Consider the following 25,373-nt stretch of genomic DNA (forward strand, 5'->3'; position numbering starts at 1 on the left):
GCAGATAGGGAACGAGATGGAAAGGGAAGCGGAGGGGGTATCTCTAACAGGGGTGTGGAGAGCCGTGCTGGTGTCGAGGGAGAAGAGGCTGGTCGCTTGGCCTGCACTGGTCTGGTCGGAGGATGGGACGCTGATGAAAACGAGAAGGTACGTCGACTCCGCCGTGATGTGCGAGAATCGGGAGACGGCGGTGAGGAGCGAGAGGTAGAGGCAACAGAGGAGAGGGCACGCGCATCGTATCTCCGAGCGAGCAATGTGAGCGAGTTCATCGCCAGCCACTGGGTCGCACGATGAGTGTGTGCTGCCCGTCACTAGGAGATGTGTGACGACGCCGAGCTGACCGCCAAATGGCAACAAGAGTGAAGTAAAAGAGAGAGAAGAGAAAGAGAGAGAAAGCAAAGTAAAAAGCCGAGGTCGTCGTCGTCGGTGGTTGAGGGACGTTGAGCTGTTGGGGTTGGGGGAATGATGAGCGCACCGCCCACACCGGCATTAACGGCGAACCGCACCTCCGCGTTCTCTCCGAAGGATTAATTGCTTCTTCCGTCCTTCGCATTATTATGAAATACACACACACATCTCCGGCTCATAAATTTCCTAATATACATTGCGTGAGGTTTAGAATTCCCCTTCTCACATGCGAAATACACCAAATCCGGCGTCGTGTCCGTCCCAACTTGGTCGTAACCGTGAACCACCAGAAAGTCGCCCAATCATGCTTTCTCGTTTTGCCAGACTCAGACCGAGGCCTAGCACATCGCGAGAATCAGTTGGCTTGATAATGCCGTCATCCCATAGCCGCGCGCTCGCATATAAAGCTGTTGACTGCGCCTCTATCCTTGACTGCAGCTCAGAATGCTGGCTAGGATCTCTAGAGGACGTCTTCAGCACAAGTTCAAGGAGATCGTGACTAGAGTCTACTTTGATATTCCCGCCATTACTTGGGAAAGCTGCCCCGATCCCATCACCAAAATTTTAGCGTTCTATGAGCGATCAATCAGCTGGGAATGCATAGGTTCCTCAGGATTTTACAGCATACCGGCCACATCCACAAGAAACGAGGCGAATACTAGGTAGATCAGCTGTGATTATCTTCGCCCAACAAAGTAAGAACCTACAGCCCGCCCACACATCCCTGGCGAATTAATTGTGAATGAATACCAACATTCCTGCTCGGTGTATATATCACGCACCATAATTCCCGGCTCCGAAACTCCCACCAATCACCATTGTCAATTTGGGAACGTCAGCACAACTCACGGCGCGAACCATCTTCGCCCCATCTTTTGCGATGCCGCCGCGTTCCGCCTTGCTCCCAACCATATAACCTGATGAGGTCAGCGGACATCATGAATAGCATTAGGCGTCTCACCAGTCACGTTGACAAGGAACACCAAAGGTATTTTCCTTTGACTGCACAATTGGATGAAGTGGGTGGCCTTCAGTGCAGACGGAGAGAATAGAACTCCGTTGTTAGCGACAATGCCACAATGATAACCATGTATGTGGGCAAATCCCTACGCTGCTGTCAAGCCCACCACGCTCAACGTTGGACAAAACAGATTTCTCACAGTGAGAAGTGTTGTTCCATATTCTGCCTTGAATTCTCGGAACCGGCTCCCGTCCACAATACGGGCGATGACCTCCTTCATATCAATCGCCTGGCGAACATCATCGCCGACAATTCCATGTAGTTCTTCAACAGAATAAAGAGGTGCTTCTGGGGCCTGATCAGGCTGTAGTGATCGGTCAGCACAACAATCTACATGACCTGCTCGTTTCTCACACCTCTGCTGTTAACCCTGCTGCACTTCCTAGGTCACCAACTGCTGTGCGAGCCAAGGTGATACCGTCCTCATCATCTCTTGCTAAAGCATCCACAACCCCGCTCACGCTCGCATGCATCTCGCCACCTCCCAGAAACTCTTCATCGACAACTTCTCCGGTAGCAGCCTTCACGAGTGGTGGCCCGGCCAGGAAGATATGCCCTTGATTGCGCACGATAATAACATAGTCCGACATGGCTGGCGTATATGCACCGCCTGACAATCATTCTCGATGCTGGTGACGATAATGACTTCGCCTCACTTACCCGCAACGGAGATGCCATGAACAACAGATATTTGTGGTATCCCAAGGGCGGACATTTGAGCCTGGAGCTTCGTCAGAGATCTGGGATGTGTCAAAGACGTCGCGCAAAATGGACCATATTATAGAACCCTCGCCCAAAATGGTTCACATCAGGAAATACCTGTGCAAGTCAGGTTGACGTTATCTTGGTATGATACAATGTTGTATGTACCTCCGCTTGGTACGGCAATGCTGCCCCTCCAGACTCGACTATGCCGTACCCACTCGCTCAGTGAGAGTGACAGAAGAATGGAAGGACACATACCAAGATAGACGCAAGGCAGCAAGTTCTCTCGGGCAATTTCCTGTGCTCGTAGATGTTTCTTGATTGTTAGAGGATAGTAGCTCCCACCCTTGACGGTCGAGTCGTTGCAGATGATCATGCATTCCTTGCCGGAGACACTACCTATGCCAGTTATAATACCAGCGCCTGGTATGGATTCGCCGGGGTACACCTCATGGGCTGCGATGGAAGACAGTTCCATGAATGGGGTATTTCGGTCCAAGAGAGTAGCAATTCTGGATGCCGATCGCATCAAGCTTTGAAAATACGACGAGACAGCACGAAGACGAACCGTTCTCGAGGTAACAACTTGCCCTTGGCCCTCATACGTTCCATCGCCTTTTTGCCGCCTCCCAGCCTCACCTGGGATGTGATATGATCTAATTCTGTCACGAGAGCGTCCATGGCCGCAGACTTAGACATGAACTCTTCGGACAAAGGCACGACCTTTGAAGGTATAACAGACGGATGGTACGCCCTACTTGCAAGTCTATGAAGTCGGCCAGGGAGCGATTGGCCCTTTAGATGCCAGTATAGCATTATATAGTCTATCAAGCGTGATGTGTATAGCACGCTCTCCGGTGAAGCAATGCGCGAGAATGCGGGGTAAAGAGAAGCTCTGCGTTGGTGGTGTGAACGTTCGGTGTGGTTAGTTGCCAGTGGCTGGGCCAGTAAAGGGCGCTCAATTCACGGGCGCCCTCTGTGACCCATGGTCTTCTCTTGCCTTTCATGTCTGGTGCAGTAAAGAAGCGGCGTATCTGTGTGCTTGGCTCCCGTTCAGTCGGTGAGCTCCTTCCAGGACTCAATGCACTGCATATCTCTTCTCTAATCTACTCCCAGGCAAGTCGGCACTGGTCGTTCAATATGTCGAAGGCCACTTCATTGAACCGTACTTTCCCACCATCGAGAGCATTGTCTTCAAGAATGTCACTTGGAACGGGGAGAACTACGAGTTTGAAATCATTGACACCGCTGGTCAAGATGAATACAGCATGCTGTCTTCTCGCCATGCCATCGGTATTCACGGCTTCATCCTTGTTTATTCGGTCGCCAGTCGCCCAAGCTTCGATATGATTCGAGCAGTCCATGATAAGATCCTCAACTATCATGGTGTTAGTCAAGTGCCTTGCGTCATTGTAGGGCAAAAATCGGATCTTCCAGAAAAGAAGTAAGCCTGTCTTGTGCTCGATTCCGAATTGCTGATAATTTCTGAAGGCTTGCTCCACGACAAGTAACACCGCAAGAGGGCCAGACGCTTGCGAAAGAATTGCACGCTGCTTGGATCGAAACGTCTGCTTCATCGAATATTAACGTCTGTCCGTGCTATTTCTTGTCATCACCCGAGGTCAAACACTCAATCTTCAATGTACACAGCCAAAGTCTTCGATCTTCTTCTACAGGAGGTGGAACAACAGTACGGCGCCAAACCAGAGAAAGCAACAGCGCCGGAGAATAAGTGTGTGGTTATGTGATATGCTCACGGACTTTCTTGTATTCCAAAAACTTTCCGTAACTGTAGATGACGGAGTGTGGCTGCAACGCGTATGCCCCGTTTACATTAGTTTATGTAGTAATATACCCATGACCGGCAGAAATGTCAAGTTTTTTCCTCGTTTTATCATGAAGGAGACCATGTATCAGACCGTGCCTGACACGATGGCCATGGCCTAATGTTTGCCTGTACGTTGAATTACTGCACAGCATCCACAAGCTTGACATCACAAGCGCACCCACTGCAGTACCCGGGTACATGACTGCTGCTATGTTCCGATTCCCCCGACCGGAGGGAGGAAGAAAAGCGGCATCCCCCACTGGCACGTTGCTGCAGAGGACGGCCCAAATGCACTGCGGCATTGTATGGCTCTACAAACCAGGATCATGCACCCGAGAGAGGAGAGAGCAGGAGCTGCCGCACAGAGGGCCAAGGCAGTCAATGAGCTGATGACCAGACAACTTCTTGAGATCAACTTGACAATAGTCAGGTCTATATGGAGGTGACAGGATGCATAGGAAGCAATGTGCAGAGCCATGTACATGCAGCCTGAATATCTTACCAGCATCAGAAAGATTCCCAAAAAATCTGAAAAGTTCCAAAACTTTTCAAAACTTCTTACCCTTGTCCAAATATAGTAAGATTCTATGAAACTCCCATGCTTCAGTTGCACTCCGGAGATCAGGTACATTCCATTATCCTGGCAAGGTAAATTGCCTTATGCAGAATAATCTATATTGCTGGCTAAGGATGACAATTTCCCAGATGTTCTGAGAAGTGTCCACACAATATCACACATTGCAAGAGATGGGTTGTTTTGGTGCAGTTCTGTGGTTTATCTGGCAATTTACTCATTTTCCCAGGATTTTGTGTGCCATTTTTGACCTGACTCAGGACAACCATATGTTGTTTTCCCCAGTTTTTCCTCTTCTTTCCCAGTCAAGTTTGAGTACCCATCTAAATGTCTATGATGATATACCATCATTTCATGGATTTTTTGGAGTGTATACCAATGAATACTGAGGCAATCTTTTTTTCTTTATCATGTGAGTGAAGTAACAATCCATGTATCCTCCTCAACATATGCCGTCCAACTACCATCCCATACAATCGAACATCAAACTATGAGCATTTCATCAATGTGCACCTACCATTATGTCCAGCAAATGAAAGCCTACTGTTGTCAGAATACGTTTCTAGGGAGAAAGATCACCATTAAGCATCACAAGCAGAAATGAGATAAGGCGACGTCAGTATAACCACAGATCATATTTTATGTCTATGTTCATGGTGTGATCGATATCAAACTTGTGGCAGCTGGAAGGAGGGACAACACCATGAAAATCCCCTACATTCTGGTTCTGCCTCCCACTAAGTTGTATGCATTTATTGCATACAACTTGTTTTGGTAGTGGTCAGGCGGTCATTCATTGGAGGTATGTTTAAGATCTTCACTCTGTATGTATGGTGCAATATTGTCTATTTGACTCCTCCTGATTGGAAAAAATTCTCACACTTTGAGCAAATCCAACAGATGTCTGGTTCCTAAGCTATCAGGATTGGGCAAGAATTTGTCCTTGACTTGTGTTTGACTTCTCATTGTTTATTACCTTCCTCTTTGTATATGTTCGTTGAGCCACATGCTGTTGACCTGCCTTCTTCAGCATGTCAGTACTGCAATGGGATGAAGCAGGCAGTGCACAATGGTTGCTATATTGTATATGTTCATTGAGCCACATGCTGTTGACCTGCCTCCTTCAGCCTGTTTGTGCTGCAATGGGTCATGAACCAGGCCTGCAGTGCACAATGCTTGCTATATCTCGCCATAGTTGTCAATTTCTGAGAAATAATTATTTGTTAGTCAGATTATGTAATTACTGGGTCACGTGACTTTTTTCGAATCATGTGACCGCGACCAAGGTCACGTGATGTTTTTCGGTGGCTATACACAAAGTTCGACGCGTCGCTTAATATGATAGGCAGAACAGTAATCTGTGTCTGCCTCGTCATGCTATCATCATAACCACACAGTACTAGGAGCAGCCAGGCGCAGAACAGGGAGATATATGCAGCAGTCTGCTCCTCCCGAAGTTGTCCTTTGTTTCAGTATGAGCAGCACGCCCTGATGCCATCTGCACAATCAGCGTTCTCACCCAGATCTTTACACTACTCTGTCCTCTAGGCATACTTAGAACGCTTCTGCACCAGTGAACGCCTTTGGACATTTTCCCCCCAAGATGGGCGACAGCCCGGGCTAGGATTTCTGTTGGTTGGTATTAGTTGGCACCGATTACCCGCTGTTGAAACGCGTTGAAGCCGGAGGGAAGAGATAGCACTGACCGGTTCATTGTGTATACTGGCGCGTGGACAACATCATCAAACGAACGGTCGCACGCATGATCATGAATGCCTGGGGCTGTCCTTCAACGCGGTTCGTGCCGACAGATGGGCCAAGCCAATGCTATGCAGCGATACCACATGCCCACGAGCTCCAGTCCGATTAGATGGCCTATGTGGTCAGCGTAGGGACGTCGCGCTGTGGAATATCCGTCACTCTTCGCTTCCTACACTGTAACCATCGTCTACGAGCAGCTTCCCATTATTCGAGGCCCTACACTACCATTCCTGGAGAGGCAAACTGGAGCTCACAACTACCTGCGGTTCGCAGCAAGAAGCCAGGCATGCATGAGGCACAAGGTCAGAGAACGTGTCGCATTGTATGCACGACCGAACACATCAACTATTCTAGCCGTGGATCTGAAGAACACGCATGATACTTATCATCCTACGATCGGAAGCATTTGATATGTCCTTGACCTCACCGACCCACTAATCTTCTGTTACACGAGCCATCCGAACGGAGAAAACGCTGCCGGAGATACCCTTCTTGGTGAGCGGTGACGTCTACGAGTCCGAGTGACCTGTTAGGTCCTCGTGGTGAGAGAGCCAGAAGTGCATATATGCCGTTACGACTCTTGTACGCTGTCAAGTGTCTCGAGGATGCGGTAGATCTGTTGGAGAAGGACAACCCGCCGTGTCGTGTTCGGTATCCTGTGGCTATAAATGGTTGCGGTTGTGTTTGTTAACAAACATGACAAGCTCTCGGCCCTGATCCCCACATCAACCGGCAAGTCCGATCCGGACAACTTCACTCCTTCCAGAATGCGATCGTTTGTTTATCTTTCACTCCTCGCCATCGGTGGTAGTCGTTCTACGCGGGCACTCACAATCGGTAGGCGTGCTCTTTGCCCCTCTGTAACGTGAGCACAGCCTGCTTTCCGTACCCTGTTCCCGGGAGCTCACACCAGGTAGAGGTACTAACATTGGCTTTGCACCAATTCCCGCCCTTGCTCCTGCGACGGTCGCTTCACAGACATTTCTTTCTACTGATCCCGATGGCGACTGCGAATCTGTTTGCGCAACTGCGGGGTACACGTATTCGGCTGCCGCCGACGGTGGTCTGTTCTGCATCTGCAGCGACAACTTCAATAATTCCGAATTAGTTTCGACGGACGATTCCTCATCTGTGCCAGCTGGCTTTGTGAGAATATTCAAGTGAGTGAAGATTGTTTTGGTGATGTTTGTCTTCATCCCCACTCCCCCCAACAGCTTGAATTCCCTTAGTGGAGGCGCACGAGTCCCTGATGAAGGAACACCTGTGTCACCGCACCCGAATGGGGGTGGGTTTCTAGGAGCGTCAGGAAGCGGGGGAGAAACAGGAGGGCTTGCGGGAAGTGATGATACTGGGGGCACCAGTGGTACAGGTGGAACTGGGGGCAATGGTGGCGAGGGCGGTACAGGAGGCACTGGAGGCACAGGGAGCATAGGAGGTACAGGTGGTTCTGGCCCGTCACCGCCCGGCCCGCCCTTAACCACGACTTCGACTACCACGGCGATCGCCGCAGCATCATCATCTCTTGGCCCCATTACGCCCACGAACAGGGTTGTCACATTTGTGGAGCTGGGGTGTTATGTGGAGCCACAACCTGGAGATCCCAGTGTTCGGGGTCTCACCGGTTCGTTCAGTGGACTTGTCCCTGATCTTACTATTGACGGCTGCTTGTCGTACTGCGATTCTCTGGGCTTTGTGTTGGCTGGGGTGGAGGATGGCAACGAGTGCTACTGTGGCAACACAGTTGAAAACGGTGCTTCGCCCATCGATGAGAGTGAGTGCGACACCCCATGCGTCGGAGATGATGCCGAAGTATGTGGCGGCAACTATCGCTTCAATCTCTTCGCGAAGTAAGTTCACAACTTGTCGTCGGACGCCTGGTCTGAAGATTGTACAGTCTAGTGGGAGTTGCATCGGGAGGACTTCTCGTTCCGACCACTGCGCCCGGCAATCCTGGTGTAACCACCACCGTCGTCCCTACAAATCCTCCGAGCATACCCGTCTCCACGACCGCCACCACATCTTCCGCAAGCATAACCAGCTTCTCTGCAACGAGTACTATCCTTACAACTGCCGGAACAACCACTGCTGCCCCTACTGCTCTCGCTTCTGGGGTCATTCCCATTGTGACCGATAGCTTATCGGTGTCCGATGGGGTGACGGTCACCGTACCGGTAACTGTTTCTCAGCCGACGGGGACCTCGACAAGCATACAGACGGCTCCAGCCCCCGCTTACACTTATGCTGGATGCTTCTCTGAGCCAATCGACCCGGTCACGCACACAGTCATTCACAGCGTGGCCAACCTCACCGCGATTGAAGCTGACTTGACGGTCGAACTCTGCGTGAACGTCTGCGCCGGTCTCGATTACCCGTATGCTGCGGTCGAGGCAGGCGATGAGTGTTACTGCTCGGACGGCCTTTACTATGGGGCAGTGCCGGCAAGCGCATCCGCTTGTACTACTGCATGCATCGGAAATGCGGAGGAGACCTGCGGTGGCACCAATCACTTCTCCCTATATGCCGAGTAAGTTGTTGCCGCCTCACTTTATCACGTCTTCCTGAGTTGACGATGTTCTGTAGCCCGGACATCACCTTGGCGCTGGGGGCTGGTAACGGGTTGCCACCTGGTACTCCAGGACGACGATCATGGTCACACCAGCCTTGGTCAAGATTCGGAAGGCGACCGCAGGAGAAACCGAGTCACGTTTATTAACCCACTCTTCACTTGTTATTGGTCCTTGTAGATTCAATGTCTATATGTTTGATCTCTGCGGTTTTCAGGTGCCGCCATCCAACGTTTAGATGGGGCAACAAGATGTGTTAATATGGAGGAGTGGAGTGAATGGAGTAAACGGGTAACCTCGAGGAGATTGACCCGCCTGGTGGTGAGAACCAATCGGATGGGATGGCAAGAACCGCCCGGGACTTCGTCGTCCTTCAGGGTTGTGGACCATTACTCCGAGTGCACCGCGTCACATTGCCCATCTTTACCGAGATCTATCCTTTAAGATGCTCCCAATCATTGTCCTCTATATATACTTGCCTCTCAACAAGCACGGTGCATGACCTGGCAAGTGCACTCTTGTCCCGTTTACACCTTGCCATATCCTCTCTCCAACTCGCTACTCATCATCACGCGTCCATGGCTCTCAAGATTCCCGTCGAAAAGGGCTGGCAGTATGCCCAACTTACGCCTTCCCACACCGAATGGGCCACCTGTCAATCCTTCCCCACTTCAGTCCATGTCGAGCTGCTCAAAGCGGGGAAAATTCCTGATCCCTACATCGGGTTACACGAGTGGGACGTTCAGTGTGAGCCAGCCATAGTTTTGGGGGTTGATTGACGTCCTGAACCCCGCGTCCAAGGGATCGGAGAGTCGGACTGGGCATTTAAAACGGCTCTCGACTTAACGAGCGAACAGTTGCGTGAGCCTCATGCCGATCTGGTCTTCGAGGGATTGGATACGTTCGCGACCGTGTTTATCAATGGCCAGGCGGTGCTCGAGACGCAGAACATGTTCATGACGTATCGTGTCGGCGTGAAGAAGGCTCTGAAGCCTGGCGTCAACGAGATCTATATTCGATTTGCTAGTGCCTTCAGGAAAGGAAGGGCATTGGAAGAGGGGCATGGCAAGATGAAGCTCTGGAATGGCGATTCCAGCCGGCTCCACATCCGCAAGGCTCAGTACAACTATGGGTGGGATTGGGGCCCCGTCCTCATGACCGTCGGGCCTTGGCGACCCATCATTCTAGAAACGTATACGTCGCACATTTCCGACCTCCGTGTGAGCTCTCTTGTCGACCGTGACCTCACTACCACTGTTACCACAACATTCGACATTGATGGGGTTTCCTCGCCAGGAGCTACGGCTCAAATTGTTCTGAAAGCACCCTCAGGTAAGGTGGTAAAGACCGAGGCAATCAAAGTCGAGGGTGGGAGAGGAAAGGTGATTTGGAAGTTTGCTAAGGGTGACCTCAAGCTCTGGTATCCCATCGGCTATGGGAAGCAGCCCTTGTACATCGTGGACGTGCAACTTGCTGACTCTCAAGGAGCGGCTCTGAATGCAGCTAGCCAGAAGGTCGGTATAAGGCGTGTGGAAGTGGTGCAGCGACCTCTGCAGGACGATGAAGGAATGACTTTCTTTTTCGAGGTTAACAATATCCCGATCTTTTGCGGTGGTTCTAACTGGATTCCTGCGGACAACTTCCTCACCGACATTACACCCCAGCGATATCGTGACTGGTTGCAGCTGATGGTGGAAGGAAACCAAAACATGGTTCGGGTTTGGGGTGGTGGGATCTACGAGCCAGACGTCTTCTACGACATCTGTGACGAACTTGGTATTCTAGTCTGGCAAGATTTCATGTTTGGCTGCGGTCAGTACCCTGCATATCAATCCCTGATCGACAACGTCAAGCTTGAACTGGAATGCAACGTGAAGCGCCTCAGACATCACCCATCTCTCGTTATTTTCGGTGAGTGCTCTTTGGAACCTGCTCTTGAGGTGCTTACATCTTGCACAGCGGGGAACAATGAGGACTACCAGCTTGCCGAAGCTTACAAGCTCGATCTTGACTATGCGGACAACAGTGGCAAGAAGGACTTCACGAAGACCGACTTTCCAGCAAGAGAGTTCTACGAAAAGATCATGCCAGAGATTGTTGGACGTCTCAGTGATACGCATTACCACCGCTCCAGTCCCTACAGTGGATTTGGCAAAGATACAAGGGACCAGAAGCATGGCGACTTGCATCAGTGGAACGTTTGGCATGGCTCACAGGAACCTTGGCACAATTGGGACATACTGGCCGGCCGATTCGTCTCGGAATTTGGGATGCAGGGTTATCCAGATATACGAACCGTTGACTACTGGCTAGGCGGGGATGCTGCTGAGCGCTTCCCTCAATCTCGCACCTCCAACAACCATAACAAAGCTGACGGCTTTGAGCGGAGACTTGAAGTTCGTCTTATTACTCCCATGAATTGATTCAAGATACTTACCCCAAGATGTAGCTGTATCTCATGGAAAACTTCAAGCACGCATTCGACATGGAAAGCTATGTGTATTATACCCAGGTTATGCAGGCGGAGACCCTCGCTGCGGCATATCGCTTGTGGCGACGCAACTGGAGAGGACCAGGGAAGGAGCATACGGCGGGAGCGTTGGTCTGGCAGGTCGGCGACCTGGATGCTATCTTTGTACTCGCTCTGACTTCATCATAGATCAACGACTGCTGGCCGTGCACTTCGTGGGCCATTGTGGACTACTTCCTACGGCCGAAACCCGCGTTCTACTCTATCGCGCGTGAGATGAGGCCATACACAGTTGGCATGACGCGAAAGGAGCACAAGACGTACCAGGATCCACTCAGTGCTGATCAGTTTATCATCAACACGGAGCTGCAAGTCTGGGGTTGCAACTCCACTTTGGTGCCGAAGAAAGTCAAACTCCTTGTCGAAGCGTTCGATTTGAACTCAGACTTTACGCATTCTTCCTCCCAGGAAGTTGTACTGGCACCGAACTCCAGTACAGAACTCTACAAGGGCGAAGTTCCAGGCCAACCAGTACGTACCAAGTTGAGCGAAGTTCCTAGAACCATCGTCATTTCGGCACGGATATTGGAACCAGACGGCACCGTTGTGGCTCGCTACGCTAACTGGCCCGAGCCATTCAAGTACATCCATTATCCAACCTTTAGCGAAGTTGGGTTGAACATCAAGACGGTCGGGGATGGTGAAACGCTGGAGATAAGTGTAAAAAAGCCGATCAAGGGTTTGATATTGGATGTTGTTGGTGAGGAAGTAAAGTGGTCTGACCAGGCTTTGGACCTTATTCCCGGCGACGTTCAGACTGTGAAGGCGGTAGGGCTAGCCGGGCGCAGCGTCAAAGCCCGCTTCCTTGGGGACGGCACCGCCTGAACCAGAGTCGTGTACAAGTGCAAAGCGAATCAATGAAATGCCGTCATATTTTTTAATAAGTTTGGGGTCTGTATCCGGCTGCAACATACAAGAGCTCGTTTGCCTTGCAAAACTTTCGGATTATGTGTCGTCAATTCGAGACTTGGTCGAGGCGAGGCTGCACATGGAATTGTGCTTCATTCTATTTAGCGACAGATTCAAGCTGCACTAATACAAGGGTGATTCAGGCAGATTCAAACACAAAAAAGATATGGGTGTTTGCCTTAAGCGGCGGAAGATGATGCGCCAAGGGACAGGCCCCCAACGTCCGGCAGCTGCTCAGTCGATTCGATCAATCTCGTGATCTGCCATTGCGTCAATCAGCATCACGACACGATGGTTTACTACATACCTTTCCGATGGCAATAGTCTTCCCCTCATCTCGCAGGGTGAAGCGGCCTAGTTGAGCATAGTGATCGAATCGCTCTACACACACAGGTGCTGTAGTTTCAACCAATGCAATGATCCGTTGTCCCTTCTTTGCAAATTGAGGTGGCTTCTTCGACTTACGTCCAGTCTTCTTGTCGAAATAGTGCAACAAAGCCTGTGTGGGAAGTGATGAGAACGATAAAAAATCGATCCATGTAGCAACGTACAGCAAGCGTTACTTCTTCCGTCAGAGTATGCACATGCATGACAGCGCTGTAGCCAGCACAAATGATGTTCTTATGATCAAGGATAGCAAGTTGTGCCTCAAATTGGGTGACTGCGTGGACGGGTTTGCTTGGAGAGGTCAATACGAAGCCAGGGCTGATATCTTCGTCGTCGACTCCGCGCAGGCGAATTCGCACGTTGTCGCCGCTGATAGCCTTATCCACCTCTTCCTCTGTCTCGTCCATGATAGCGGAAACCTCCACTGGTGTCTGCAACACGCTGTCAGTATTGGGTGCACGAATTGAGGCCAATGCACCTTATTTGGCATAAGAAGAAGGGAGTCGCCCTTCCTCATACGACCAGACTCGATTTTTCCGACAACAATAGGTCCCATAGAATTGTATTTTTCAGAAATCGGCATCATGACAGGTCCGTTGACTTTGCGGTCTGGCATAGGCATAGTATCCAGCAATTCCAACAGGGACGGGCCGCTGCCAAAATCGTCAAAACCGTTCCAGGTCAGGCAAGATATAGTGTAACTCACTCCCACCAAGAGGCTATCTTCTTGTCAAGGCGCTCCTTGATGTTCTGACCAGTGTATCCAGACACTGGAATAAAGGTTGTATCGGTCTTTGGGTTGAATCCAGCAGACCGGATGAAAGGAATAAGCTTGGTCTGAATTTCATCGTATCTGCAACGTCATGGATGATGAGTGGATGCGATGTAAACTAGATGTTGCGTCTCATACCGCTCCTTGCTCCATTCCACAGTGGGCTCGTCCATCTTGTTGATGACTACGATGACCCTGTTCACCCCAGCAGTCTTGACAAGCATGACATGCTCTCTCGTCTGACCTCCACGCTCGAATCCAGTCTCGAATTCACCTCTTCGAGCGGAGATAACAAGAAGCGCAACATCCGCCTGAGCAGCACCAGAGATCATGCTAGGCACGAAGGTTTTGTGCCCAGGAGCATCCAGAATTGTGTATCGGCGAGCGTTGGTCTCGAAGTAAGCACGGCCGACTTCAACAGTCTTTCCCTACAATGACGAGAATTTTAATAATGTATTACCAAGGGGATTCATACTGACTTTGGCACGTTCTTGAGGGGTAGAGTCGAGGGCCCATGATAGATACCAAGTGTCCCGCCCGGCTTCCTTTGCCTCTCGCTCGTACTTCTCTAACGTACGTTTATCGACCATGCCAGAGAGATACAAAATCTGACCGCCCATGGTAGACTTTCCCGCATCGACGTGCCCGATGAAGACAATGTTGAGATGTTCTTTGCCTTATTGTTTGTCAGTCACGCAGGGAATCTGTTCTGCTGTCTTGCCTCACCGTCATCCACTACCTCCGTTTCCTTCTTACCGTATAAGTCGCGGAGAGTTTCTTCATCAGCGAGCTCATTGTGCTCCTTTTCGATTGCGTCCGCATTTGTCTTGGCTCGATCCAGGGAGAAGTCGAAATCTTTGGACTTGGCCTTCGAAGCAGATGCAGCAACAGCAGCTAGTGCAGGAGTGTCCGACCGTGACTGTGAGGCTGAAGCTACTGGAGTGGGCTTTCCCCCAGGAACAGCTGTGGGCTCCGCAGGGGTCCCGCAGGAAGCAGGGGGGCGGGCAGTAGCAGCCGCCTTCTGGGTGGGTGCTAGATTTTCCAGCTGCGATGCTGGTGCAGACGGTTTCACTGCAGTTGTAGATGATCCACCAATGTTAAGCTTGATGGTCGGGGGTGGCTTCGGCGGGTCGTCCGAGGTGGATCTCTCTACGGGTGCCGCAGGCTTCTTGCCAATGCTCAAGCTGATGGTCTTTGGTGGAAGCGGATTTTCAACTACCGCGGAACGCTCTTGAGGTGGAGCAGCCTGAACGGGCTCTACTGGGGCGTATCTCTGTTGTTGAGGGGCGTACGGGGCCTGGTACTGGCCAGGATAATACTGCTGTTGGTATTGGTTGTAGTACGACTCGTACTGAGGTTGATACCCTTGGTACTGTTGATAGGGCGCTTGCTGCTGATAGAATTGGCCGTGCTGCTGAGAAAATCCATTCTGTTGATTATTGGGCTGCTGTTGTCCTTGTTGTCCCCCTTGCTGCTGCGGCGGCTGCTGCTGTGGACGACCAAATTGGCCCGGAACGAAAGAATTCGCCCCAGGGTTGAGATAATTGCGGGACATTCTTCGAGCTTTCACAGGAAAACTAGATGGTACACGAGGATGAACACCAGATGATCTGTTGTCAGATGGACGTTAAAGAGGAAGAGCAATGCGTGACAGAGAACAGACTCACCAGTTTTCAGCAGGACGTCGAGCACGCGGACAAGGGCGATGCTTGCCTCCGTACTGTCATCATTGGTCGGGATCATTCCACACCACCGTCGTCGTTGCCCCGCATAGAACAACAGCTTGGAACCCTCGGCGGCCCTGTAGCTTGAACTTCGATCATGTCTCCTCTTGCCTTGGGAGTCATAAAGGCACTCTATGACTATGAAGCACAGTCCGACGATGAGCTGACCGTAAAGGAGGACGACATCCTCTACCTCCTCGATAATTCAGATTCAGAGTGCGTGCTACATCCCTATATGCAGGGGTCTTATCTGAAACAGAGCGCCTCAGGTGGTGGAAAGTGCGGCACAAAACCGATTCTTCAGATGACGAGGGGCCCTCCGGGGTTGTGCCTGCTACTTATGTCGAGGAAGTACGTCTCGTATCCCTGTACAGTCACCACAAGGTTGCTAACCGCGGCGTAGGTACAGCCTGTTGGCATTGTGAAAGCCTTGTATGACTATGAAGCCAACGCCAACGGGGAGCTCAGCATCAAGGAGGGAGACGTGCTGATCATGTATGAAAAGGAGGACGATTGGATCCTTGTGAAGGGCGACCAGAGAGATTCAAAGGTTGGTTTCGTTCCCGCCACCTACGTGGAGGACCACAATCCAGACGAAGCGCCGTCAACCGAGCCTGCAAGTAGCCTCCTCCTTTCAATATGTACATCATTGAACGGGCCCATTCTAGACGCCTGCTCCAGAGATGCCAGCGAGCAACTATGTCGATCCTCAGGAGCGTGTTCTCGCTTCTGTAGCCAAAGCGTCTCCCTCGGACAACATCGAGACGTGGCCTGTTACTGTATGTGGTCTTACCTGTCAACTAGTCTCTGCCGTAACTGATACCTTGTAGGAAATCGATTCGAAGGGAAAGAAGAAGAAAGGTACCTTGGGCATTGGCAAAGGCAACGTGTTCTTTGCCAGTGAATCGGACAAGGTGTGCCATTGAGCTCTCTCAGACCCGCTTAGATTGACCGCGCTTGCAGACCCCAGTACAGCAGTGGAAAGCTGGCGACATCACTTCCGTCATTGAAGACAAACCAAAACATGTCATGTTGATCATTGGAGGCGTGAATGCTGCTGAACTCCACTTCAACGCTGGGTCCAAAGAGATCGCCCAGGCGATCGTTACCAAAGCGGCGACCAGCGGTGGCGCTCTGCAGTCTGGATCATCGAACATCCATCCTCCGAAACCTGAAGATGAAGCGGAACCGTTCGAGGACTACGCTGTGGAGGAGGGCAAGCCGAAGAAGAATGGGGTGCATTGGGCTCCTTCGCCAACGTCTCCAGTTGGTGTATCCTTCCCAACACCTGATCCTACTGAAGGAGAGTCTGCCATTGCGACGTATGACTTCGAGGCCCAGAGCGAGGACGAGCTTACTGTCCGAGAAGGCGACGCTTTAGTGGTTGTTGACCGAGTCAGCAGTGAGGACTGGTGGAAATGTCGTAACGACAGGGGGCAAGAGGGTGTCGTTCCTAGGAGCTATGTTGAGGTGAGCAAAATACAAATTGCTATAAAGCGTGACTTATACATCACAAGCTCGAGGCCAGAGAAGGCGCGGCACGCGCGGCTGCTGAGGCTGAAGAGGCTGAAGAAAGAGCAAGGCAGGAAGAAGCAGCCCAAGCACAAGCTGAGGCTGAATCTGAGGCTGAGGCTGCTGCTGCCGTCGCTCGTGCTGCCCGTGAGCGCGAACTCGCAGACGAACAGCGTCGTCAAGCGGCTGCTCTAAAACGACGTGAAGACGAGAAAAAGTTAATTGAACAGCGCCGGATCAAGGAAGAAGACAGGGCTCGCAGAAAGGCGGAAGAAGCCCGAGTCATCAAGGCCGCAGAGGCGAGGTACGAACAACTTGCGTTTCTCATATGTGGTGTTCACGGCTTTATCAGGCGGGCCGAAGAAGCCTCCCGGGCACAGACTTCTACCCGACGCCGAGATGATGGTCGCCCCCGGTCAAAATCTGGACAGAGCGAGAGATCCAGTATGTACAAATATATTATCCCGTACACAATTTCTGATGATTGAATGATGCAGAACCCACAAACACCCGTATCTGGCACGACAGAACAGGACAATTCAAGGTCGAGGCTGAGTTCTTGGGTCACAATAACGGGAAGATCAAGCTGCACAAGATCAATGGCGTCATTATCGAAGTTCCTGCTGAAAAAATGTCAGAAGAGGATATGGCATATATCAGTGACATCATGAACCCAAGAAGGAAGGTGTCGATTCGAGCTGATTCTGACGACAACATTCCTTTAGCTACCATCGCGGATCAAAGAAAACAGCCAGAGCCGAAAGACAGACGAGCATCTATTGCCAAGCAGGGGAGCATGTCGAAGAAGCCTACTGTCGACTGGTTCGAGTTTTTCCTGAACGCAGGCTGCGACATCGATGATTGCACAAGGTACGCCAACGCTTTCGAACGGGATAAGATCGATCAGTCTATTCTGGGTGACATCAAACCGGAGACCATGCGAGCCCTTGGTCTGAGGGAAGGCGACATCATTCGTGTCGCAAAAGCTATTGAAGAACATAGATTCTCTCCCAAACCCCCAACTGCGACCAAAGATACAGCTGGTGCTGAAGATCAGATGCGCCGCGACGAGGAGTATGCCCGTCAGTTGCAGGCAGAAATTAATGGCAACCGTCGCTCCAGCCCATCTGCCACTTCACCGCCAAACCTATTCACCGGCCCGGGCGGTGCACTCAAGACCAGCCAGCGTCGGGGGAGGCCCCAAACGAAGACTTCTGCACCCTTAGCAGTGGATGTATCTTCCATTGCGTCTGCCAGCGACCGCCTCACACAAAGCCCCGCTGCTGCAAGTCCCTCCCTCATACCTTCAGCCTCTCCTCCTGCCCCCGCTCCCGCACCGAAAGCAGCACGACCGCTTACCCCTGCGCAGAGTGGTTTCGATGATAACGCATGGGAGCCTAGACCTCTAACAAAGCCGGCGCCCGAGGCGCCAGCGGCTCCTATGATTGCGCTCAGTCTACCGCCTCAAGTACCCGTGCCTCCGACACCTCCAGCCTCAGCTCCCTCTGCTCCTCCGCCACCTCCCCCTGCTCCGACGGTGACCCAGACGTTGGCAGGAGGGCAAATTGCAAGACCGCAGACGTCTAGTGCGGCACTCACGCCAACACAGACAGGAGAATTTGAGCTGCTCGCAAAGCTGAGCCAAATGAGACCTCCATCGGCCCCTGTAAGTCAGATGACACCGATACCTTTCACTGGCACTCCGCCTTATCAAGCTGGTCTCGGCATGGGCGCATCCCCGATTCCTCTCGCACAACTTCAAGCGCAGCAAACTGGGATGTATTTCCAGAACAATGGCCCTCGTGGTCCCTTGGTTCCTGTACCGGCAAATCAAGGGCTTCTTAATCCACTAGTTCCTACTAACACTGGGTTCGCGGGCTTTATACCCACACGACCTACTTCAACCCCCATCATGCAACCGCCTGCCCTGATGTCACAGCCCACTGGATTTCCCTCAATGGCTGGCGGCATTCGGCCGCAGCCAACGGGATTTCCAACTTTCACCGCAGGGACCTTACCGATTACTGGCCTACAACCACGTAGGAGTCCTTGCGTTGCGTTGGGCACACAATCTGACCGCCTTTTCAGAGCCAACTGGTTTCAGCCCAGTATTTGCGCAGGTTCCTCAGCAACAGTTCACAACATCTGTAACGCCAAATCAATTTATTCCAGCACCCGCCCCTTTACCTCCCTCCCAGCCTGCTGCCAATCATTCGCCTGCTAGCGTCTTTGCATCAATGAAGTCAGGTTCATTCGCCGCCGGAGCATCCGACGCACAGCCCGCAGGTGCGCTGATCCGTATCGTCACTGACATGACATGTCTCTGATGCTTGGGCCAGACAAGTATGGTGCGCTGAGGTCGCCCAACGGTAAGCTGGTGAAGCTTCATGTGCTTCTGCATGAACTGATCGCAGAATGCAGGTGGTGTGGGACAGCCATATCAAGGGTTCCTCACGGCTCAGCCAACTGGCTTTGTGCCTAATAGCGGAACTTGGACAGTTCCCACTAACACATCTGGATACGGCCAACCTGGCTTTGCCGGTTACCAGCCTCGATGAGGCAGTGGATCGACTCTTTAGATAATTGGACCAATCGTACTTTTGTGTGTATATGGTGCAACGGTTGAATATCCCGCAGGAGGATGCCAATCACTGCAATGCGATTCATTGAGATAGATCAAGGCTTTCTTGTAAGCTCCGGTCGAAGGCCGAGAGACCATTCAGTCCATTCAAAAAAAAACTGTGAAATTGGTGGTAACAGGGTGAGAAGACTGGCGCACGTTGGGAGTATCCAGGAAGATGTAAGAAGAAGAATTGTGCGATATACAACGACCCGTGTGCCACCACGTGATGATTTACATCCGACCACGTGCCTCCAACATCGACGCCCCCTACTCACTCGAGGGACGCGCCTAGGGCCCTCTCCCCCCTTGTTCCTCAACCACCATCTCTCCACGAAAACCTCCCCTGTGTTGTATCTTCGTTCATTCACGTTTACAAAACATTACGATGTCTGCCTCCTGCACACCATCTGCCACACCATCTCCCCACGTCGAGCCCCTTCACCACCCAGAGCAGGCCGCCCTCCAGCCACGCAAGGAGCCGTTTTCGAACGTCACCAACAAGCTGGATAGCCAGGCAGAGCAGGTCTCTCTCGGACAAAAGGCGCTACTTGCAAACAGGATGGCAAAGCACAAGTGCGCATGAATGATTCGTATTCTACATGACGGTATCTGACCTATGACCAGCAATCCTAAAATGATCTCCCCTACCGACAACTTCATGACTCCCGTATCGGCCAAGCTGTCACAGGTGAAGAAGAAGCACTTCGCCAAGTAAAGTACCCTCTCCTAATTGTCGACTGTGTTGCTCATTTCTGCCAAGGGGAAAGCCGACCGATCTGGCAAACAAGTTCAGCATGCTCGCACAGTCTCCGACGACCGCGTCCTCTCAAGGGGACGCGACACCCCAAATCACTGAAGAAGGAAGCGACAAGTCCGAGTTCGACTTTTAGAAACGACTGGACCCTTGGAACGATTATGCGCTACTCTCTCACACGCTCTGTCTGTCTCTCTTTATCTCTAAAGGTGTACGACCAAGATGTGCCATGCGGTCATGTCCTTGTGTACGTTGGTTCATGTACGAATACCACCCTAAATTCCCACGCATGGCATATCCTCCTCGCATCACACAATATGCATATAAAACTTTTTACGAAATGATATACGGGTTCGTTACCACAATATCCCTTGTGACTCTCTGTGTGATCCTGTTTCTTGCAAGTAGGGGTATGGCCTTCAACCTACCTGTTTTGAGCGCTGTATTCTAGCGCGTGAGTCAGGAAGATGTTATTCATATATCCTAGTCTCTCCCGACGTTGATAATGTCCCATCGGTGCTATTGGAGATTGACGAATGCCCCTCCATCCACCAATACAGACGCTCCCGTCACTGAGGATGTGATCAATATTTGGACTACTTTGAACCCCCTAACCGTGCTCACCATAGCTTGACATTGTTGAGAGCAAGAAAATTGTCGGTCCTGCCAGATCTTCCGGTCTACCCAGCCGACCCAGGGGGACGCGTCCTTCCATATGCTGCCTCTTCTCAGGACGTGACAGGTCTTCGGCATTGATTGGTGTCTCAATCGTGCCAGGTAGGACGGAGTTACCTGCATCATTATTCTCAACTTGCGTTATCTTGGAATAAGGAATGTGGAAATGAAACATACAACGGATGTGATACGGTGCGAGGGAGATAGCACAACTTTCCATGAGAGATTTCACACCAGCTTTTGTGGGAGTGTAATGTCTGGTGATCATCAACTCGTGCAAAATAGGGGTTGGGTTGGAAAGGCCCACGCTTGCTGCCCTCCTCCTACCAGGGCGGATATTGACGACACGGCCACAATTGACCCGCCTTGAGGAGTTTGTCCTTTCATCTGTTTGGCGCATGCTAGGCGCCTGCTTTCAACTACCTCGCAACATCAAGGCGCAGGGAACGCGCGTACCTTGGACAACGTAGAATGTACCATCGAGATTGACACTTCGTGTTAAATTCCAAACGTCGTGTGGAATATCAAGAAAGGAGTAGAATGGGCAGATTCCTGAATCTGATTGAGCATCCTAGCTAAGAATACTCCAAGGGCACGCACCGGCATTGGAGACAAGGCAATCTATTCGCCCGAACGTCTTCAGCGATTCTTCCACTATCTGGCATCTTCTTTCAATTGCAATACTTGAATAGGAGGTAATGAAGCAATCACCCTGGTGGAGGTGGTCGGATTGCTGATATCTCCGCCCACGACCACTGTCTTCCTCGTCGGATCGATGTTTCTGATCTCCTTAACTATCTCATCGACGTCTTTAGCTGTTTGCTCGTTTCCCAAATAGTGCAGGACTACGTGTGCGCCTTGGCGAGCACAACCAAGGGCGATCCCTTTGCCGATTCCTTGGGATGCACCAGTGATAACTACCACTTGGTCACGCAGCAGGCCAAAGGAGGTGGTATTAAAGTCCGGTCCAGGCATTGGTGGTCGATGTTCAAGTCGGGATGTTGGTCTTTGGGCATTGTCCCTGCCCTGAAATTGCTGAACGGAGCAAAGATGCACCGGCCAAGTTCACCGATGGAGGCGGTGCGTGGCGTCGGTATAATTTGATGAAGTTCGGTATAATTTGATCAGTTCGGTGCGATGGCAAAGTTGGCTCTTGGGGGGATACATAAGGCGAGGAGGGAGTACTTATACAGGTCGTTGGCGACAGAATGCATGTCACCAATGGATGGATGAACTCCTCTGAAGACTATGATAAACTGACATATAACTCGGATAAATTGACAATAACGCCGACTTCATACTGATTAGAGAACATTGCACTCGTGGAGGGCAAACACATAACGAACCTCGGATGTTAGACTGTAAATCCGACGTCAAGTGAATACGTGCTATTTGGAGCAAGAACTGAGTATGGCAAGAACAAACCAATGATCAAGGTGCTTCTGTCATTGCAAGTAAACTCCGGGCCGGGAGCACTTCTCCGCACCATGTGAACGCTCGTTCAATGGACTTGCGGGGTATTTCCCAGGGACCGCCGCTTCCCACCACCACATCTCATCACTAACCCCCCCGCGGTCGCTCGCCCTTGCTTTTATTATTCTCTGTCTATATCTATTATAAAGCATCGGTTTACAGCAGATATCCTCCACAATGCCCGCGGATAGGCGCAGGAAAAGCATGATACCAGATGATGGGGAGCATCGACCAATGAGCTCGACGTAAGCAGATTCTCGCTTCTTTCCCATCAATTTCATCTACTGACAGACGCCTATCTCGTCTCTTCAGCTGCCTAGCCTGCGTATGTTATCTATGCTTTTATAACCGCGCAGCAGTGTACTTACTCCTGTATCCAGCGACAACGCAAGGTCAAATGCGACTCGGGCAAACCGTTATGCGGGAATTGCATCCAAGCTGGCGCATCAGAATGCGTCTATAAGTGCGTCTTGCTTCATTCATTCCTCAGATTCCCCTCTGATGCACTTCTACAGAGAGCGACAAAAACCAGGACTCAAGCCTGGCATCGGCACAGCGCTCGTAGATCGCGTGGCGTGCGTTGTTACCTCGCCCTCTGATGGAGAGCTCATCCGTCCTTTCATGCAGAGCCCTCGAATCCGCCATGCTACACCAAGCAAGCCGAGTTGACAAAATTTATGGTCTTCTGGACCAAAAGCTAACCCCGCCTCCTTCAATCGCATCACCAGCACTTCCGTCCTCAACGCTGGACTCGCACGTCTCCCCACCCGCACCGTACCTCGCTGCAGTCACCCCCGTTCCATCTATGCCATCGCATCCGATGGACATCTCACACTCAGTTATGGAAATACCCCATGTGGAGCCAACACCGACTTATGCGCAAAATCATGTCACGCCGGGGATGGTGGATAACAGAATGAGCCATGAGTCTCCAGTATCGACATCTTCTTTCGTCGATAACGCGGACTTACCGCCGAATGATCTCGTAGCTCATCTGTATGTCAGTTTCCCGTCACCTCCGCCTGATTCCCTGATCTTGTTGTAGGATTGACCTGTATTTCAATCATGTTGCACCCTTCGCGCCGTTTCTCCTCCGTGACCATTCCTACGTGCACCAAGACACCGACATGAATGGTACTATTCCGCGCGGATGGCCAGTGACAGTGTACGCAATGGTTGCAGTCTCACTCCGCTTCTCTTTCGACCCGCGCTGGCAAATGCCCGGCTTCCTTACAAAAGAACAATACTACAAAGCCGCCAAACAGCGCGTGGTTATGCACGCGATCGAGAGCACCTCGTTCCAATCTCTTCAGGCACTTGCCATCATCGCTCTCGATACTATCGGGACAGGTGCGGGGCCAAGTGCTTGGGGCGTGCTGGCTCTTCTGACAAGGAGTGTGATGCATCTCGGGCTGCAGAGCGAAGAAGACCCCGGTGCGCAGAGCAGAGTTGCCCCGCTCAGTAGAGTGTCATTGTTGAAGAGCCCGAAGAATTTTAGGGAGGAAGAGGGCAGGAGGAGGCTTTTTTGGGTCATATACGTGCTCGGTGCGCAGACCAGACAGGGATTGAGGACCTTGTACTCAAGCAAGAAACAGATCGATGGGCCAGCGTTTCGACTGGGTGGGATTTTGCTCTAAGCGACCAACAAATATCGAGGAATCTTCCCTGTAGAGAGGATTTCTGGTTGAGTGATGTGCGAATTGTTCCCATTTGACCCAGACATGTAAACTAATCGGCAACAGAGCCGTGTCGTGACACGCGAGTTTCGGTCACCATTATTTGATGACGGTTTAATGCACCAAGAAGAGTTCCTTGATCCTCTAGCATATCTGGTTGAGATCGCGGATCTTCTTGGCCGAGTCCACCAGCTTCATCGGCATCCACTGAACCCGACGAGCGAAGTTGAAGTAACGCACTTTTACGAACGGACACGCACGCTGGATGCTGCAGTTCGACGATGGTACTGCCGGCTTCCTCCAGAAATATCCTCTCCCGCTCGGATTGATTCTCATCCCATGATCGTTCTCGTCCAAGCAATGTACCATGCCACCTTGATCAAGCTGCAGTCCATTGTGGCCCACCCACCGGACCTCTCGTCCTACATGCAGCCGAACGCGGAAGCAGGGCAACATATTGTCCAGTCAGCGAAGCAAGTGGCTCTGCTTGCAAGGGCGGTGACACAGACCGGGTTAAAGATACCACACACGAGCCCGTTCTTAGCTTGGTGCATGTGGGTTGCGGGAAGGGTGATCTTCAGTACGTGTTTTCTTTAGCATCGATCTGATATGCATGCTTAAGGGATCACAGTGGAGGCATACCACGGGGCTGAACCGGTAGATGGCGACATACATGAAATTGTGCAGGCTTTGGAAATGTCTGGAAGATATTGGGATGTTGCTCGTATGTGCTTGAAATTCCATGAGGGGCATTTGCTGAATTGCGCCCTGGCAGGGCGATATGCGTCACTGTTGAAAAAAGCCATCGACAAAATGCAAGATCATAACCCCTTCGGCGCCGTTGCGACTCAATCAAGAAGCCGAGCGACAGCAATCTCGGCTCTCCTTGATCTCCGGCGAACAGCGTTCGGTGCTGATCTTGCCGTCCCGACAAGTGGGACGCAGACACCGGCCAACCCTGTTTCTGTGCAACAACCAAACGACGATTATACCAAGATATTGGACGGCATGTTAGCGACATGGGCGGACCAGCAAAACGTGTTAGATTTGCAGTGGTTTGAGATGCCGAATGTCGTCATGTAGCTTTTACCCCTGCTCCTTGATTAACTCTTCTTTTCTTTTCCTTGGAGGACTGAAGTTTGTAGTGTCGCCTGTTCTGTTCAGGGACATGGTCATGTGTATGATCTAACGTTGGAAACGAAACCGTCACGAACTATTTATGAAACCATGTGAAGGTATCATCTAACTGAGCCGGGACCTGGGTAAGTCAAATAACACCCGGAAGGAGCCGGGACATTTTCTTCGGGGCAATCCTTCAGACTCGGCTCGTACAGCTGCCGACAAGCGAAAAGTCACCAACCGAGCTGAGTCGAGAAGGATAATCATAGGTTGATTATGATGACCCATGCGAACTTTGTTCGCCTACAGCCACCGGAAAGGTCTTTCGTCACGAGACAATGGTGACCTGCTTCGAGCA

The 25,373-nt window shown here is 51.4% G+C and overlaps 9 protein-coding genes across 9 annotated transcripts; 6 read left to right on the forward strand and 3 right to left on the reverse strand.

The window, feature by feature from the left end:
• Positions 1–594: 594 nt before the first annotated feature.
• Positions 595–3,006, reverse strand: DACRYDRAFT_24914 (carboxyl transferase). Its single transcript, XM_040773914.1, has 13 exons — positions 2,703–3,006; positions 2,393–2,646; positions 2,300–2,337; positions 2,204–2,248; positions 2,090–2,150; positions 1,786–2,039; positions 1,569–1,733; positions 1,370–1,514; positions 1,191–1,325; positions 1,116–1,132; positions 1,037–1,066; positions 919–980; positions 595–868 (listed from the first exon to the last, which is right to left on the reverse strand). Exons 1-13 carry the CDS (start codon positions 2,948–2,950, stop codon positions 631–633), a joined length of 1,692 nt encoding a protein of 563 aa, XP_040624392.1. The 5' UTR covers positions 2,951–3,006; the 3' UTR covers positions 595–630.
• Positions 3,007–3,139: 133 nt separating this feature from the next.
• Positions 3,140–3,999, forward strand: DACRYDRAFT_96979 (uncharacterized protein; the record flags this gene model as incomplete). Its single annotated transcript, XM_040777414.1, has 4 exons — positions 3,140–3,194; positions 3,251–3,578; positions 3,626–3,726; positions 3,785–3,999. The coding sequence occupies 4 exons, from the start codon at positions 3,140–3,142 to the stop codon at positions 3,880–3,882; spliced, it is 582 nt and encodes a 193-aa protein (XP_040624393.1). The 3' UTR covers positions 3,883–3,999.
• Positions 4,000–6,273: 2,274 nt separating this feature from the next.
• Positions 6,274–9,010, forward strand: DACRYDRAFT_119196 (WSC-domain-containing protein; the record flags this gene model as incomplete). Its single annotated transcript, XM_040770736.1, has 5 exons — positions 6,274–7,162; positions 7,215–7,457; positions 7,527–8,144; positions 8,192–8,821; positions 8,878–9,010. The coding sequence occupies exons 1-5, from the start codon at positions 6,966–6,968 to the stop codon at positions 9,008–9,010; spliced, it is 1,821 nt and encodes a 606-aa protein (XP_040624394.1). The 5' UTR covers positions 6,274–6,965.
• Positions 9,011–9,439: 429 nt separating this feature from the next.
• On the forward strand, positions 9,440–12,216 carry DACRYDRAFT_111543 (beta-mannosidase; the record flags this gene model as incomplete). Its single annotated transcript, XM_040769257.1, has 5 exons — positions 9,440–9,608; positions 9,663–10,772; positions 10,821–11,257; positions 11,311–11,472; positions 11,521–12,216. 5 exons carry the CDS (start codon positions 9,440–9,442, stop codon positions 12,214–12,216), a joined length of 2,574 nt encoding a protein of 857 aa, XP_040624395.1.
• A 152-nt stretch (positions 12,217–12,368) lies between these two features.
• Positions 12,369–15,071, reverse strand: DACRYDRAFT_24917 (uncharacterized protein). The gene is made up of 8 exons (XM_040773915.1): positions 14,186–15,071; positions 13,939–14,135; positions 13,598–13,887; positions 13,394–13,540; positions 13,166–13,340; positions 12,852–13,118; positions 12,608–12,799; positions 12,369–12,560 (listed from the first exon to the last, which is right to left on the reverse strand). The coding sequence occupies exons 1-8, from the start codon at positions 15,012–15,014 to the stop codon at positions 12,480–12,482; spliced, it is 2,178 nt and encodes a 725-aa protein (XP_040624396.1). The 5' UTR covers positions 15,015–15,071; the 3' UTR covers positions 12,369–12,479.
• Positions 15,072–15,231: 160 nt separating this feature from the next.
• On the forward strand, positions 15,232–19,253 carry DACRYDRAFT_119198 (uncharacterized protein; the record flags this gene model as incomplete). Its single annotated transcript, XM_040770737.1, has 12 exons — positions 15,232–15,399; positions 15,453–15,534; positions 15,587–15,799; positions 15,852–15,962; positions 16,014–16,097; positions 16,147–16,653; positions 16,701–16,999; positions 17,048–17,139; positions 17,193–18,734; positions 18,784–18,981; positions 19,035–19,064; positions 19,117–19,253. Exons 1-12 carry the CDS (start codon positions 15,281–15,283, stop codon positions 19,251–19,253), a joined length of 3,414 nt encoding a protein of 1,137 aa, XP_040624397.1. The 5' UTR covers positions 15,232–15,280.
• A 408-nt stretch (positions 19,254–19,661) lies between these two features.
• On the forward strand, positions 19,662–20,431 carry DACRYDRAFT_24919 (uncharacterized protein). Its single transcript, XM_040773916.1, has 3 exons — positions 19,662–19,891; positions 19,943–20,029; positions 20,079–20,431. The coding sequence occupies exons 1-3, from the start codon at positions 19,704–19,706 to the stop codon at positions 20,206–20,208; spliced, it is 405 nt and encodes a 134-aa protein (XP_040624398.1). The 5' UTR covers positions 19,662–19,703; the 3' UTR covers positions 20,209–20,431.
• A 160-nt stretch (positions 20,432–20,591) lies between these two features.
• Positions 20,592–21,750, reverse strand: DACRYDRAFT_119200 (NADP-binding protein; the record flags this gene model as incomplete). The annotated part of the gene is made up of 7 exons (XM_040770738.1): positions 21,459–21,750; positions 21,348–21,405; positions 21,204–21,299; positions 21,055–21,166; positions 20,925–21,004; positions 20,697–20,864; positions 20,592–20,644 (listed from the first exon to the last, which is right to left on the reverse strand). Exons 1-7 carry the CDS (start codon positions 21,720–21,722, stop codon positions 20,592–20,594), a joined length of 831 nt encoding a protein of 276 aa, XP_040624399.1. The 5' UTR covers positions 21,723–21,750.
• Positions 21,751–22,397: 647 nt separating this feature from the next.
• Positions 22,398–25,091, forward strand: DACRYDRAFT_119201 (uncharacterized protein; the record flags this gene model as incomplete). The annotated part of the gene is made up of 10 exons (XM_040770739.1): positions 22,398–22,465; positions 22,512–22,545; positions 22,601–22,683; positions 22,736–22,795; positions 22,848–23,216; positions 23,266–23,765; positions 23,816–23,913; positions 23,963–24,476; positions 24,528–24,620; positions 24,672–25,091. 10 exons carry the CDS (start codon positions 22,398–22,400, stop codon positions 24,977–24,979), a joined length of 2,127 nt encoding a protein of 708 aa, XP_040624400.1. The 3' UTR covers positions 24,980–25,091.
• Between the last annotated feature and the right edge of the window lie 282 nt (positions 25,092–25,373).

This window comes from Dacryopinax primogenitus (assembly GCF_000292625.1).
Source record: "Dacryopinax primogenitus strain DJM-731 SS1 chromosome Unknown DACRYscaffold_22, whole genome shotgun sequence".
NCBI classification, from domain to species: domain Eukaryota; kingdom Fungi; phylum Basidiomycota; class Dacrymycetes; order Dacrymycetales; family Dacrymycetaceae; genus Dacryopinax; species Dacryopinax primogenitus.